At 40.7% G+C, this 17416-nt stretch overlaps 1 protein-coding gene across 1 annotated transcript in view; it reads right to left on the bottom strand.

Moving 5' to 3' along the window:
* Window positions 1-17416, bottom strand: part of PATJ (PATJ crumbs cell polarity complex component) — a 337921-nt gene that overhangs the window by 62660 nt on the left and 257845 nt on the right. The window contains exons 32-33 of the mRNA XM_069480086.1: window positions 5167-5241; window positions 349-466 (exon numbers count right to left, since the gene is read on the bottom strand). Coding sequence (XP_069336187.1) covers window positions 349-466; window positions 5167-5241 — 193 coding nt within the window. The remainder of the gene's footprint in view (window positions 1-348; window positions 467-5166; window positions 5242-17416) is intronic.

Raw genomic sequence — 17416 nt, 5'->3', positions numbered from 1 at the left:
CTAAAACTTAGGTTCAATATGACTTTTTATGAGATATTACTCATGACCTAAATATAATCTTTTGGAGAGATTAGAGAAGAATAATCTGTAAGCCTCAGATTCAAATGGCATTTACTCAGGGCCTTTTCTGTTCTAGTACTTTCATATTCAGTAATCAGCAGGCAATGCCAATGGTCGAGAGGAAGATAATGGTGTAGGAAGTGAAGTGACCTGTCCAAGCCCCAAAGATACGAAAGTAGAGATGTAGTCAGACTTCTGACTCTTGGCCCAGCTCTCTTTTTAGAACACCACGATCCTTTCCTTCTCTAAGGTTTCATGAGCCAATTCTGCTCAGGGAAAGAATCATACCGTAGCCTGTGACGTCTGCATCTGTCGACTGGTACGATAGAGGTGGTGCTAACGGTATCTCTTGTGACCCGAAAGAGACTTTTGTCGAATATTTTTGCTGTTTCATCTGGCTGACAGCCTACAAAAGAGAGGAAAATTAGGTAAATGTTAAGGAGGAGAATGGTAACAAAAGACTTTAAGATTGATGTATTGTTGCCAAAAGAAGGGTGCACTCCGATAATCAAGTTTTTTGAGAAAATAGGGTGGGAGAGGCAGCAAGAAGTTAGGATGACTTTTACCTCATTCCTCATGCTTCCCTATTTAACTTTACATCTAAAATGAGCTGGTGAAGGATGGAGCAAGGAAGGGAGGAAGGATAAATGCTGAAGATACTCTATCCCTGTGATTTGCATAAGAAGCTAGGGGTAGCAGAACAAAAACTTTTGCAATTTCTACTCATTCTGATGAAGTTCACTTATCTGCGCTGTGCCCACTGAAAAATAGTCTATGCTGCAGATGTTCTGAGTATACGTGGTCCACCTGTTCTGGACACACTCACAATAGTCAAAAATGCATTAGGTAGGTAAATTAAGCAACATGAGGAACAGAAAGAGAAAACCAGCATCTACTGAAAGCCTACTAAATGCCAGGTATATCAATTGCATTTAATTTGCACAAAGGAATTGTACTTTGATACCCAGTGCCTGGAACATAGTAGAGACTCACTAAATGAATGAATGAATGAATGAACAGATAAAGAAGAACAAGATTGAAGACATGGGAAACTCAGGGTAGGAAATGAACTTGCAATTCAATGAAGGTACAGGGACCTTTGCTGTGTGGGCTTTGGAAGATTAACTTGTTATTCTGGATTTCTGCTGACAATACTGTCGATGAATATTAGTATGAAAAAACTAAGAAAAACCAAAAGGACTCCATGCTTGTTTAACAGGCAGTTAAGAAATATAGGTAGTAACCTGACCTGCCTTCTGGATCTGTAGTCAGCCAGGGAACCCATCCCCAGCTGGAAGACTTTGGTGGAGGCAGTGAAGCACCAGGCTGTCCCTGGAGTCTGGAAATAGGACCAAGGAACTGCTCCAGAACCATAACACCTCAAGATGCTGTCAGTGGAAGGCTGGGCTTCAATACAAGGCATTGTATAGTGTGTAACAACTTAAATAATACCACCCACTATACATTTGCACTTTGTTTTCCAGTGTGCAAAGCACTTTTATATCCATAAATTCATTCAATCATGTGAACAACCCTGAGAGTTAGACCATATTACTCTCTTTTGAAGATAAATGAAGACACAAATGTCAAGTGACATAACTGAAATTACACAGCTAATCAGAGGACGACGTAGAACCGAAAGTCAGTAGTTGAAGAGTGCTACAAGTTTAAAGTGTTTATTAAACAGCTGCTGGGCAATGATTCTATGGATGTTCATTTTTTTTCCCTGCAGGTTTTCTACCACCATCATTTAATACTGACTGTATACTTAAAAGACTTATTCAATCTCACACACACACAAACATATGTATTATTTTTTGTTTGTTTGTTTGAGACGGAGTCTCACTCTGTCACCCTGGGTAGAGTGCAGTGGTATCATTGTAGCTCACTGCAACCTCAAACTCCTGGGCTCAAGGAATCCTTCTGCCTCAGCCTCCCGAGTAGCTGGGACTACAGGCAAGTGTCACCATACCTGGCCAATTTTTCTATTTTTAGTAAAGAAAAATACTTCCTGGCCAGAACGCAGATGTGTTGGCAAAAACTTGAGCAGCCATTTTAATAAAAAATGGATGTCATGATTTGAGGATGGTAGAGTGATCAAATAAGAATGGTATAGTCATCAGATAAGAGGTGCTTGGGCCCATGACACTGTGGAGATACCATGTTATCCCCAAACTGATCACACCCAGACTCTTATGTAAAAGAGAAACTTCTGGCAGCAATTGAGCTTGTATATTAACAGTGCTTACATCCAACTTTCATTTTGTAACATCTTAAGAGAGAACATGGATTCCCAACAAAGATGAATGCAAGCTACAGAGTTCTTTTGTGAAAAATCATGTGAATTTTAAAACAGGAAAGCACAAGAGAGACCAGTTACTAGAGTAGGATTTTTATAATATTAGAGAATAGTTGTCGATTATCTCTATATCCCAGTTCCATGTAGTATCTGGTGCATCATAGGTGACCAAGAGATACTGGTGGAATGGAATTCAATTTAAAAATAAGGAAATAGGCTGGGTGTGGTGGCTCATGCCTGTAATCTAGCATTCTGGGAGGCCGAGGAGGGAGGATCGTTTGAGTTCAGGAGTTCGAGACCAGCCTGAGCAAGAGTGAGACCCTGTGTCTACTAAAAATACAAAAAATAAATAAATTAGCTGGGCGTGGTTGTGTGCACCTGTAGTCCAGCTACTCGGGAGGCTGAGGCAGGAGGATCGTTTGAGCCCAGGAGTTTGAGGTTGCAGTGAGCTAGGCTGACACCACGGCACTCTAGCCTGGGCAACAGAGTGAGACTGTCTCAAAAAAACCAAAACAAAACAAAACAAAACAAAACAAAAAAACCCCAAAAACCAAAAAACAAAAACAAAAGGAAACAGCCCACAGAAACCAAATGAATCATCCAAACCTACATAAGTACAGGCAGACCTCTTGGTAGATGTGGTGACGGATGAACGTGTGCTCCCGTGACTCTTTCAATGGCACAAAACCAAACTACTAAGTATGAAAGCTCATACTTAGTTGCTGTGATATGTTACTATGGTAGATTACAAGAGTTGGGATAAACTTTATAGGTCATTCAACCTAACTAAACCAGGGGTTCTCAACCTTGTTTCATAATAGGAACAACAAGGGAGCTTTTAAAAATTATGGATGCTGGAACCCCTACCCAGACCAAATAAATTGGCAACTAGGCATGTGGAGCCCAGGCAAGGTATTTTTTTTAAATTTTTAAATTAAATCTTATTACTTAAAGTTTAAATCATGGATTCTTAACCCAGGGCTTCTAAGAGATCCACAGAGCGACTTCCAGGAGGTATAAAACCTTTGTAGGGTATAGAAATTATTCTTATCAGTGTTTTTCTAGGGAAAGGGTGTATAGTTCATCAGGTCCTTGTGACAGGAAAACAAAAACTCAAATAAAGACAAGAATTGCTAAGTTTGTTACCTAATTAACTGTGTGACCACAGACAAATCATTTGACCTCCTCATCTGTAAATTGGTGGCAATACATCTATACCTTGCAAGGTTTAAATAAATAAAACTATCCCTGTGCCAGGAACAATTTAGACTCAATTAATAATACCTATTAATACTTGTCCTTTTATTTTTTTTTATTTTTTATTTTATTTTATTTTTTGAGACAGAGTCTCACTCTGTTGCCCGGGCTAGAGTGCCATGGCGTCAGCCTAGCTCACAGCAACCTCAAACTCCTGGGCTCAAGGGATCCTCCTGCCTCACCCTCCCAAGTAGCTGGGACTACAGGCATGCATCAGCATGCCCGGCTAATTTTTTCTGTATGTATTTTTAGTTGGCCAGATAATTTCTTTTTTTTTTTTTTTTTTTTTTAGTAGAGAAGGGGGTCTCACTCTTGCTCAGGCTGGTCTTGAACTCCTGAACTCAAACGATCCACCCGCCTCAGCCTCCCAGAGTGCTAGGATTAAAGGCGCGAGCCACCGCGCCCGGCCTACTTGTCCTTTTAAAACATGTTAATGACCAGTCAGCTTCTGACTGAAAACTTTCAGGGATGAAAAATTCCATTTCCATGAAGAAGTTCACCCCATTTTGGAACAGCTCAAAGGGCTGGGAAGTTCTTTACAAAGAGCTAACACGGCCTCACTGCAAATGCTGCCACTGATCTCTGGTCCGTTTCTCTTTGGCAGCCACAGAAAAGGTTTATAATCACTTTCCCCAAACAGAATGATTTAGCTATTTAAGTGCTCACTCTCAAGTAGGGAAAAGAAGGCCAGATAATGTTTAGGATGTGTCCAGCTCTAAAATTCTACGGTTATGAAATTTTAGAAGTGTTTGATATGCGCCTTGAGATAGGTGGTAGTGGATAAACACATTAATAGTATTTGCAAATACATTCCATAAAGCAAAATCTGGTCTTAAAAATTAATCGCTTACAGGTTTTCAGTTGAACTGAATTTGGTTATTTTTAAGGTTCTTTCTACACCTATTTGTTTTTATCTAGTTTTTTAGCATATAGTTTTAAAGAATTTTCAAAGGTACTTTCTTTGGCAATGTTCGAAATATCACGTATTTCTTATAAGCTCTAGTAATCTATAGTTCCTTAAACATAAAAATAGTTAATATAGTAAGGATGTAAATTTTAGTAGCACGAAAGTGTAAACTAGTACACAGAAATAAAAATCAGAACTTAAAAAAGGCAAGGAAAAAGCTCAACAGCAACAAAAGTACATAATTTTGACAGCTAAAAGTTTATAGTTTTTTAAGAGAAGTGAAATTCAAAATGTAAGGAACACTAAAGTTGTTTTTATAGAGATTCTCTCATTTGAAAATTTTATTTATGACATTGTATAAGACATGATGCTTTCAAATTTAAGTGGAAGGGTGTTCTCAGGGATGCCTTTTAAACACCTGGTTAGGACACTGGTACCAAGAGATGAACACAGGCTATTTCCACCCACCTTGCACATAATCAGTGATACAACTGTGGTTTGACTTTCAGTTGCAGACACACCATAATCTCCTGTCAAGTAATAAAGGATCTGATCTCATTGCAATCACCTCCTTGTCTTCTGGAGCCCAGTTTATAATGCACACTACCCCAACAGAGCAAAACTGAAAGAACAAGTTACGTACATTGTCAGGTGGGTACTCGAGTGCCTTTTGCTGATCTGCCACTATACCTTGACCAATCACCTGGGACATGTCTTCCTGAAATTAAAAAAAGATTCAACCAGTCAGCAGCATTGCAGGGCTGAAGCACGCTTTCCAACTTCAGCAGTTAACACCATTGAACTGGGCTTTGGTCTACTACGAAATGACCAAAACACCAGGCATAAAAATTCCATCCACCCACTGGACTAACTCTTAGCAATGAACACAGGCTTGTCACTGCTAATTGCCTTTTCAGCCCTTTTAAATCTGCTAGGCTTTAGACCTATCAGGTATCCTTTGAAGGTCATTTCGGTATCTTCTGTCACACCAGTATCCCCATATAAATATCCTTTCAGGGCTCAAATTCTGACATTAGAATTTCTTCCCCTTAAGATATTCAATTAGAGGCAAAAATCACATCTACAGAAAATACTGTGGGATACAAAAGTAAGTTAGTCCTAAGTTAGTTTATCACTCCTCCCATGTGGAAGTGCAGAGTCCAGACTTAGGACAGAAGTAAAACATGTGGAAAACCTGTGACACACAGCTACAGGGCAATTCAATAACTGGAATAAATTATAACACCAACAAATTGGCCAGAATGTTTATTTCTGCCTCCTAGCATATCCTATTCTTTTTTATTTGTAATAGGCAAATTTACAGGAGAAATTATCATCAGATAGTTGACTTCAAGGCATGAACTCCTGCAGCTGGGCTTGGACAAGGCAGGGAAGACAGAAGAGAGACTAATTTGGATAGAAGAAAGGATGGGTTTACTCTGCCCCTTGGTAAATGTCTGAGAGACACCCAGGTGGTGAGGTTTAGTATGCAGACGGCCGGTAGGCAAACTGATCTGGAAATGAGAAGAGAGGTGTGACTTGTATAACAGAACGTTAGGAGTTTGTGATCCTAGCTCCTCAGCTTGACAGTTCTGCAAACCTGAGCCCGTTATTTGACCTCTTCAAGCCTTAATTTCCCCATCTATGAATGGAAAAAAAAAATATTTTTCTTAGAAATATCGAAAGGATTAAATGGAAGCAATCTGTGAGTGCATTTAGCATTGTATCTGGCAAATAATATTTAATAAAGATGTCAATGATGATAGTAAATGGAACTGGGCTACGACAGCTCTGTGTTTCTCACTGTACTACGGGGCTGGGTCAGTAGAACAATGACCTGGGCAGGACGCTTTCTCCTTTGGGGAATGTTGGAGTAACTATCTGACATCCCCCACCCAGGGTTTCTTTCCTGGGTATGTTCACATCCCCTTTCTTCAACAGGCCCCTGTCAGATTCGTAACAATACATTAGACAGTGATCAGGTTATGTCCAGCTGTTCATTATTATTAGATTAGGTTACACTTTCATCCTGTGTCGTCATCAACTTCCTACTGGTTTCTAACCTGAGAGATTTAACTTCAGCACATAATATCCCGAGACTGAAGCCTAGGTCCCCCGGGTGACTGTGACCACCCTTAGCTGCCCACTTTCTAACTTATTTTTTAGGGCCAGACCTATCTTGCTCATTTAGATTTTATTTTCCTCCCTGGGAGGAAAGATCCTAGAACCGCTCCCCTCTTTTAAACTTTGCTCCTAAACAGATTATATAATACAAAATGAACACAAAAGTTACCTCATCTCATAATTCTTCCCTGAGACCCCGGTGGTGCCCCTTCCACAGCATGAATCAATTCATTTTATCACTGCTTTTGCAACATTATATTGTATCCTTTTATGTATCTGTCTCCCGTTAATATGATCAACCTTGTTTTCTTTTTCCAACACACGGCAGAATAGAATATGGGCTTTATAAAGGTTTAGTGCTGAATGAATCAAAGTTTGGAAACTTAAACCTTAAATGCACCTGGGTGGATTTCAGAGTCAGCCACGAAAGGATGGATGCGCAAAGTGACTCTGTGGCCTCCACTTTAAAGGATCGCAGTTGAAAAGAGAGAAAAAACACATAGAAAGTCAATAAGGCTCATGGGAATTTTAGAATAAAAATTCTAAACTGCCTTCTAAACAGAAACCATCGGTGTTATTCCTTCCACTGTGAATCAAATGGCTTGAGGAGGAAAAGTGAGTGCCTCTATTTGAAAATTACACTGCAGATCTGCAATTCGACCTTGTTTTAAATCCCAGTTAACCCACAGTGGGACACAGGAGCTGATTTCCCTCCTTACAGACTTAAAATCCAATTTGCATATCACATAGAGGAACTGCTGATTTGGTTTAATTCTTCCTCATCATTTGCACTTGTTAATAGAAAGAAACGGCACTGGAAGAGCAGTCAGAAAATCTGGGTTCAGACTGGATCCCCTACTTAGCAGCAGCAGCAGTGCCTGGAAACCTTCATTTTTGATGACAGTGAGAATGCAGTCACAGCTACCTGAATAAGGGGTTGTGAGCACAGTTGAATCTGACCCGTGCTTACTGAGCATCTACTACGTGGCAGCAGTGAAAAAGACTGACAGAGGGGCCCTTGCACTTGGCACATGTACACATCTGCTGAGACAGACAGTAAAGAAATGATTACAGAAATGATGAATTACAACTGCACGGTACACGTGTGAAGGTGTGTGGCGGGCAGCAGATGCCTGAAGTGTTAGTTTCCTTCCTTTTCTCTTATCCTGTCCTCAAAAATGTAGCAGGAGGAGATGAGGAAATCGGATTTGTGAAAAGCATCTGGTCCAACACACTGTCCCATTTCTTAGACTGATTACTCTTAAACCTCTGGGCCAAGGGATGGGGCTGGTACATGACGGTGATAATTATGATACCTAAAGCTTCCTGATCCTGACCGTGTGCCTGTATTTAGCCAGGCACATTACACATTGGGTGACGTACATGACAGACCTATGCATTAGATACTGTCATCATCCTCATGTAGAGTTGAGGTAACTGAGGCACAGAGAGGCTAAATTATTTGCAAGCCAGAACTTTAACCCAGACTCATCTTGCTCCGGAGCCCTTGCTCTTAACCAAGGAGTAAACCACAAGAGAAAGGGAAAGCACTTTACCTCCTCCCAATGACACATGCAAGATTCTTAGCCTTGACACAGTAATTCCATTTTTAGATTCAACATTAGGTCAGATCAAGCCATGCCTGCTTATTATGAACCTGAAAACAACAACAACAACAACAAAAAACCCATGGGGCTAGCCACTGCAGTGACCTTGGGTCTCTTTGCTTTTTGTCTTGTGTTTAAATACGTATTTAGAATTTGCTAAGCACCCAACTATTGCACCAAAGGAGCTCTTAGTACTTTAAAAGCTGAGGTTTTAGGACATTGTAAGGTGTTGACTTTGCACAAGGGATTCCTAAATAAGAAGACTGAGGAAATAGTGTGGAAAGATCATCTCATTTCATGAAATAAACTGATATGACACATTCTTTTTTTTTTTTTTTTAAGGCAAAAGCAAGTTTATTGAAGTAAGGAGAAAAAAAAAAAAGGAGGCTACTCCATAGACAGGGCAGCGGCTATCTTTCAGAGCAACAGAGAGTAGCCTGATAGGACACATTCTGTCTGCATTATTACATTGTAATCCTCAGCACAGTACTGTGAGCTCCCGAGAGGAAGCTTTGTGGGCCAGGGAAGTTACTCTGATCAAGAGAAAGAGCTTCCAAGGGGTGCACATAAAAGGCAACACTGACAGTATCCTATGTAATAGACGGGTGAGAAGTCTAGACTACAGTCCCCAAATCTGGTTGAATTCTGTCCCATCTCTCTGGCCACTGTAATTGGTCCAAGGGTGGACACGTGCACCAAACAATAACATCCCATGGATTCTCATAGTGGAGCCAAGGGAAGAGACTCAGCTGCTTTCTGGCAGAGAGGCTTGGGAGCTCTTGGTAGCCACAGCTGCAGCATGCCGGAGAAGCAAGTCTGCAGGAGAAGAGAATCAAACAGATAAGCAGAGACACCCCTGCAAGCATTGGGCCTCTAGTTCCACCTGTCCCTGAGGCTAAGTGTCAACCCTGTCCTGCCTGTAGTTCCTTTGCCTGGACCAGTCCCTTCCTAATTCCTACTCATCTAACCACCTGGATTAGGTGAAATCATATTACCCAAAGTTCCCACAGCACCTTACCTTGCCCTTCAATAAGACTCATTAGGAATCACGTATCTCAAGTTGGATTCAAATCCTGACTGCGACACTTATTACCTAAGTGTCTCTGTGCCTCAGTTTCCTATCTATAATATGGGGATAGTAAAAGGATTGATCTCCTATAAAGTACAAATTAATACACTTAGAATAATGCCTACCAGAAGGCATAGGAAATGCCATGGAAGCCTGTTATTCTAAGCAGTTCCCAGAAGGCAGAGACTGTTTCTTTGTTCACTGCTCTATGTACTGTTAGTTTAGCACAGTGCATGGAACATACCAGGCTTTCAATATAAACTTGCGTAATTTGTGAAAGAGATAGCTGATTTATAGCTCCTTTTGAAAGGTAACATAATCAACACACGTTTTAGATTATAGGCTCTTAAAATGATGTGAGCAAGTAAGGCTTCCCCAGAAAACTGGAAACTTCACAGACCCAGAAAAGATGCCCAAAGAGCACTTGTTTCGGAGAAGCGGTGGGATTCTGCAGAGAGGGCACTCCACGGAGTAAGAAAGTCTGAGTTCTCGGCTCTGAGCTGCCACATTGTTTCACTTCCCTGGGCCCTCAGTGCTAATAATTACAGTTGTAAGATTACTTTCTCAGTTGAGGAAAAACCTGATAAGAAAGCGATTCCTTCTCGGCAAATTAAATTTCAAGTTGAATAACAAGTCTCCACAGTGGACCAGTTACAGTGGTTGGGAGTGAATATATACTGGCAGACATCAAAGATGTGAATCTGTGTTAAAAATATGTTGTACTTATGTTTCTGTTGCCTTTGAGTTCATGAGGTTACTTTCCCTGTTGCCCTCATGTCTCTACAGCACCTCCATTTACTACGCAGAGGGGGAAGAGAATGGAAGAAAAAGCCAAAAGCTTTTCTCTTGTGACTTTCATGAAGGAAGTAGACTTCACTGTAAATCTACTGTCTTTTTTATGTCCAGGAAAGGGAAACGTATCAGGTACACAAATCTCAAGTGGTTTTCAGAAATACAAGATATAAAGAACAATGAGCTGTGAAAAATGCCACATATTTGAATGCACTTGAACTCTGCCATTGGCAATTTGCATATTGTCACCAACAAGAAGCCTGTGCTGACTCAGACACACTCTCCTGCCCCTTAGAGGGAATTCCTAGCTTTCTGCTATAGATGCAGTTTTCATATTGGATCTGAAACAGAAAATAAGATCCCCACAGTGACATCTGCTCCCAATAGCAAACCAGAAATCCAGCAGTTCTTGATGGAGTGCAAATTGGGGGTAAAAATGGATTTTAGGCACACAGTTCAGGATCTTGTTTTAAAAACAAGCCAGATATTACGCCTGGGAATTCTAGCCTGGAGTAAGACCTAACAAGAAGCTCGTAACCATCAGAAACACATTTTTAACTATTTTTCCAAATTTGAATGCCAGCACTTTAAAAACACTTATGAATAATTTTTAATCAAGCACAGTAGTAAAAGTTGATAAGCTGAACCTGCATCAGAGATCACACAGCATATTATTCTCTTAAAAGTCAAAATTCTAAACTGAACTCATTATCTTCTCCTACAAATCTGTTTTTTCTACTTTTTTAAAAAAAATTACTGACAATATCAGCTTCCCACTTACCCAGGTTTAAAGCCACAGGCAGCTTTTACTAATTAGTCTCTCTTGCCTGCTTTCATTTGAAAAGTACTCTAGATTATAGGGGCACAACATGAAGCAAAGTAGATTTTTCACAGACCAGAACATTTTCAAAAAAACTTTGTATTCTATCTTTTTTTTTTTTTGGCCCAGTAATTAAGACCAAAGAAATATTAAGTTGCAGCATATGAATTTGCCACTTTATCAGGAAATGGTTTAGTATCCAGGGATTTCAGAGGGTTCAGCCTATTAACTACTACTACTAGGCTAACTACTACCATATATTATTACCAAAATGTCATGTAGGAAGAACCATTTTAACACTAAAAATTTAGGTAGGACACAGTCTAAATTAAAGGACAGTCCTTTAAATTGCACAGATTCAGCTTTATGAAGAACTCTCTATATGGTTACTATTTTTCACATTTCCCACAGATCACCTGGGTCTAATAACTTTTTAGTATCATCTGGGTAAAGGAGAGAGCTTAGACTTTGGAGTTTGACAGTGGTTCGTACCCTGGTTTTTCTACTTACAGGTTATGTGCTCTTTGAAAACTTGACTTCTCTAAACTTCAGCTTCTTGATGGGTTAATACCATCTATCTCTCTGAAAAGCATTATAGCTCATACTGCCTTCCATATATTGGAAGTCAGTGAGACATAAGGGTTCAAATCCTTATCATGGGACTTACAGGCTCTAAGTCTTTGGGCAAGTGAATTAAGCTCTGGAATACTCAGGTCCTTCATCTGAAAGATGGAGCTGATAATAATGCTTTCATCATGGGGACGATAGAGGTGGGGACAATATGTTCTACTCAGTTCCTAACAAATAAATGCTCAATAAATGGGGGAGGGTATTGTTAACTGTTATTACTGTTTCCGTCAGGATAAAGGAAATCATATTTTAAAGTGCCTACTACAGTGACTGGTACGCTTTCTGTATCACAGAGACAACTCAAAACAGACAAGTGTGAATGTACCTCTTTCCCCACAAATTTGCTCTTCTGGCTTCTTTTCTCAGTACCTAGCGTCAGCCAACCAGCCTGTCAGCCACTGTGAAGTATCTGAGAACCATTCTTGCCTCCTCCTCCTTCAACACACAGCCATTGAGTCTATCAATTCTAACTCTTGTATATGTTGAAAATCTGTCCCTATTTCTCTGTCCTCCCTGCCAGATCCCCGATTTAGGTCACTATCAACTTTATCTCTGTTACTCTAACAGCTTTTTAACTCACTCCCTGACTTCAGCTTTGACATTTTCTAAATGATTCTTCTCAAGGCATCCAGAAGGATCTTTTTAAAAGGCTAATCTCATCTTTATAATCTCCTGTGAAAAACCACTCCAAAGGCTTCCCTTGGTATGAAGTCCTCTGTCCTGGTCCAGGGGGCCCTCCACCATCCAGCCCCTGTCTACTTGGTGGCTTTCACTGCCTGCTCCCACCACTCTGTCTCCAGTACAGGACGAGGAGTGCAGACATGGGTACCTATGGGTGGTGGGGAAGGACACAGGCTGGGGTGAGAGAATGGTGGAAAGGCAGGGGCTGAAATAAACTGGAAGTATACAGTTGAAGGGCAGCTTGGGACACTGGCCCATTTTCAGTAGAAAATGGAAACCAGGATTTTTATGAAAAATCTCCCAATTCATAAAACTTAAGCTCAAACATCTTAAGAATACTGTGTAGGCTAAATGAAACACAGTTGTGGGCTGGATCAGACTCCTGACAACCCGCTTGTGATCTCTGCATTAGATCAAATGCAGCATGCTCCTGGACATGAAAGAGGGCTTATTTACCTTTATATACTTAGAGCTTGACACATCGCAGGTTCTAAGAAAATGTGTACTGAATAATGAGACTTCTGGCACACCTAGATTTCATATAGGCAAAATCTGCTATTAATAATAGCCACCATTTACTGAGCCCTTACTGCGTGCTGAGTGCTAAGAGTTTCACATATAAAATCATACATGATTCCCATAACAAAGAGGTGAGCATCACCCTCTCAATTTTTGGACGAAGAAACGTAGGCAGATGGGATAAGTCACTCTCCCCAGTTAGCAGAGGTAGGATCTCAGTCTGTTCAGACTTCAGAGTCCATAATTTATATCTGACAGACTTTTTCATCTGGAAAAGCAAGTACTCCCTGTCCATTTGGAGATACAGGTATCATTTATAACACATGCCACTGACTTTTCAATAAGGATGTTTGAAAATTTTATATGGCTCAAGTATATCTAGGCAGGGAGTAAAAAGAGCTCCTAAAATGTTGGTATTCTTGCTCATGGGAACTCTGAGATGCTAAAATGCACTGTCAGCTGCAGTGTGAATTTCCATGTCATAGCTCATTTCGGTTACTGATAAGTTCATTCCAGAAACAACTCATGCTTCCCCTGGCATTGCTACCCTGTAAGTTCTAAAATATCCACAAAGAAACTACAGGGTGAATGCTCCCTCGAGCTGACTGGGATACTCTCATTTTTCCATTCTTGCCTTAAAGGTCAGAAACTATATTCCATAATGAAAGACAACAGTAAAGACAAATACCACTGACAGTTTGAAAAATCAAAACATTTTGAAAAATCTAAAATGTTATTGAGGCAGCCGTACATGAACCAGGTATGTAATGACAAGTGTCACTCGACCCACAGACTGCACTGTTGTCATACAGTTTTATAGAATTGGAAAAGAACACCGGGCACATCTGTTCGGGGCATTTCTAGCAGGGTTATTGTGGGCTGCTGGCCAAGCCCTGGGATAACGCTTATTCTGAAGTCCCAGATGGTGTAACAAGTGCCATTTAAATGTCTCTTGCCCTGCACTCAGAGGAAAGCTTTAAAGAACACATACAAGGCCGGGCGCGGTGGCTCACTCCTGTAATCCTAGCACTCTGGGAGGCTGAGGCGGGTGGATCGCTCGAGGTCAGGAGTTTGAGATCAGCCTGAGCAAGAGCGAGACCCCGTCTCTACTAAAAATAGAAAGAAATTATATGAACAGATAAAAATATATAGAGAAAAAATTAGCCGGGCATGGTGGCGCATGCCTGTAGTCCCAGCTACTTGGGAGGCTGAAGCAGAAGGATTGCTTAAGCCCAGGAGTTTGAGGTTGCTGTGAGCTAGGCTGACGCCACGGCACTCACTCTAGCCTGGGCAACAGAGTGAGACTCTGTCTCAAAAAAAAAAAAAATAAAATAAAATAAAAATAAAAATAAAAAAATAAAAAAAAATAAAAATAAAAAAAATAATAATAAATAGAACACATACAGAAGGAGGTTTGCATACTGGGGGCAAGACAGGTAAATTCTTTTACTGGCAACTCTCTGTGAAACTTACATGGTAAACACATACACGGCCTTGCTGAAGAGTCAAGCATGTTTATATGATCTTTGCTAAGACAAAATATGAGAATATATATTGCTGCCACCAGCTCTCACGGACTGCCGCTGATGCAACAAACTCCCAACCAGCCTGTCAGCACTGCTCTGGCCCTGTCCTATCAGATCACCACACTGCAGCAACAGTGACTTGGAGTCACCTTCTTTTTTTTTTTTTTTTTTTTTTTGAGACAGAGTCTCACTCTGTTGGCCGGGCTAGAGTGAGTGCCATGGCGTCAGCCTAGCTCACAGCAACCTCAAACTCCTGGGCTTAAGTGATCCTACTGCCTCAGCCTCCCGAGTAGCTGGGACTACGGGCATGCGCCACCATGCCCGGCTAATTTTTTGTATATATATATTTTAGTTGGCCAGATAATTTCTTTCTATTTTTAGTAGAGACGGGGTCTCGCTCTTGCTCAGGCTGGTCTCGAACTCCTGACCTCCAGCGATCCACCCGCCTCGGCCTCCCAGAGTGCTAGGATTACAGGCGTGAGCCACCGCGCCCGGCCTGGAGTCACCTTCTACAGACAGACTTCTGTGCTTCCCACTGCTGTCAGCCCAGAGACTACCTCCTTCACGTGACCTGGCTCTGCTGACAACTCTGATTTCACTTCCATCTCACCAGTTCTGGCAACCTTGGATTTTCAGTTCACCAGACCTTTCTATGGTCGCCTGAAACCCTCCTCTGTTTCTTCTTTGCCCCATTCCCAATCACTGTCGGCTTCTCCTTCAAATTTCAGTTCGACTGTCCTCAGGGGAGCCCTCCTGGACAAAGTCAAATTCCCTTTTATGTGCTCTCAGCACCAAGAACCTATAGTTCTTAACTTTGATCAAAGTTGAGATTTCAATCTATTTCTGACATTTTTCTCTCTCCATGAAGACTGTCAGCAACACAAGAGAGGAGACCTCTGTTTACTTTCAGTAGCATCTCCCAAGGATTTAGCATAGGGCGTAGTAATAAGCAGAATGCAAGAATTTATAATATAAAGTTAGGCATTACTTTTGATGGACAAAGAAATCAAGCCTTTTCTACTAGGGTGAGGATTTTTAAACACTTGCAAAATATTCCAAAAGGTAGAGAGACTATATGCGAAGTTACTTCAGCATTTCTGACTTGATTTCAGTTTGTGGATCACCTACATTCCTTCTTCCCTTCTTTCCTCTTCCTCCTGGCTTTTTTTTTTTTTTTTTAAAACATCTTTATTGAGACATAATTAATATACCATAAAATTTACCCACCATAAAATAATGGTTTTAGTATATTCACAGAGTTGTGCAAACAATATCACAATCTAAGTTTAGAATATACTTTAGGAAATTTAAAATTTCCTAAACTCAAAAAGAAAGCCCAGACCCCATTCCCCTCTCCACACCCTCAGCCACAGGCAACCACTCATTTACTTTCCCTCTCAATAGACTTGCCTATTCTGAACATTTCATATAAATAGAATCATACAATATGTGGTTGTAGCATCATATATCAATATATATATATATCATATATATGGCATATATATCAATGTATCATATATCAATATGATATATCATATATCAATCATATATACTTCATTTTTATTACTAAATAATATTCCACTGTGTGCATATACATTCTATTTACCCATTCATCAACTGATGGACACTTGAGATGTGCATTTCTTTGGTGGTAAAGACGCTGAACATCTCTTCGTATGCTTTTTGGCCATTTGTATATCTTTGGAGAAATACCTATTCAGATCCTTCCCCCCCGCCCCCGACCCTATACTTTTGTAAGAGACAGAGTCTCACACTCTGTCACCCAGACTGGAGTGCGGTGGTGGGATCATAGCTCACTGCAGCCTTGATGGACAGGGTTCAAGCAATCCTCCTGACTCAGCCTCCTGAGTAGCTGGGACTATAGGCTCACGTCACCACGCCAGGCTAATTTTTAAAAATTCTTTGTAGAGACAGGTCTCACTATGTTGTCCAGGCTGGTCTCAAACTCCTGGCCTCAAGCAATCCTCCCACCTTGCCCATTTTTTACTTACGGTTTAGTTATCATTTTATTATGTCGTGGCTTACTGGTTGTTTTCAAATTATTTTAGTTACTATTTGTAACAGCATGGAGAAGAAGATGGACAAGAACAAAAGAAAAGGCAAATTGGCTTTACATCAAAGCAGAAAATTATCGAAACAGACAGGGCTAGAGATCCAAAGGCAGTGTCAAGGGCAGAGGTTAGATGCTTATAAGAAGAAAGCAGTACTGTCTCTTTCCTTCCCTTTTCACCTAACTACTAAGCTCCTAAAGACAGCAAGCTGTGTGAGCACTTGTCCTTGAACATTTCAAGTTAAGAAGCTCTGACAGCTTTGCTCACTGTTGAATCCCCTGCACATAACACTGTGGCCAACACACAAGAGATACTAGATTAATAATATTTGTTGTTTGAACAAATAGATCACACGATGATATTTCCTCTATTTTAAGAGAGGCTGTCTCTGTGAACTACACAGTGTAGAGAAGCTGGGCTTTAGAGGCAAAGAGAACTGTGTTGGGTCCCAGCCATGCCACCTGGCAGCTGTGAGGTCTTAGGAATGGACTTGCCACCTCCCAGCCTGAGTTCCTTATCAGCAAAGCAGGGCTACTAATGTGTGCACTGGGTCAAGTACGATAACCGGGATGAAGATGCCTGGCACAGGGTAGCTTCTTGAAAAATTTTAGTTTCCTTCACATACAAAACATCTGTTTGGAGGTCTATATATAACTTTATTTACCAATATAAAAGGTAAATTTTATATCTTCACCTGCTTATATGCCACAATCTTCTATTCATATGTTAGAGTTGCATATTTAGACAAAGCAGGATGAAAATCACAAAGTTTAGATGCCAGGGTAATTTTCTTGGTGTGCGTTGACTTTGGTTTTATTCTATATCTGTATCTCCCTGAGGGGCAACATTAAGTGCAGCCTCCAATCTGGATCCAGGCTTCACTGGGTGATTTCAGGCAACTTAATGTTTCAGTGCCTCAGTTTCCTCATCTCTCACACGGAGATGATACTACTAATGACCTCACAGGATGGTTACGTGAATGAGTTAGTGCGTGTAAAGAGCCTGCTTGGCACACAGGCCCTCTAGCTGTGATGGTTCGTCTTAGATGTCAAC

The sequence above is a fragment of the Eulemur rufifrons genome, chromosome 8, assembly GCF_041146395.1.
Source record: "Eulemur rufifrons isolate Redbay chromosome 8, OSU_ERuf_1, whole genome shotgun sequence".
Classification (NCBI taxonomy): Eukaryota; Metazoa; Chordata; class Mammalia; order Primates; family Lemuridae; genus Eulemur; species Eulemur rufifrons.
The sequence above is the reverse complement of the archived record's forward strand: the minus strand, read 5'-3'. Positions and strand labels throughout refer to the sequence as shown.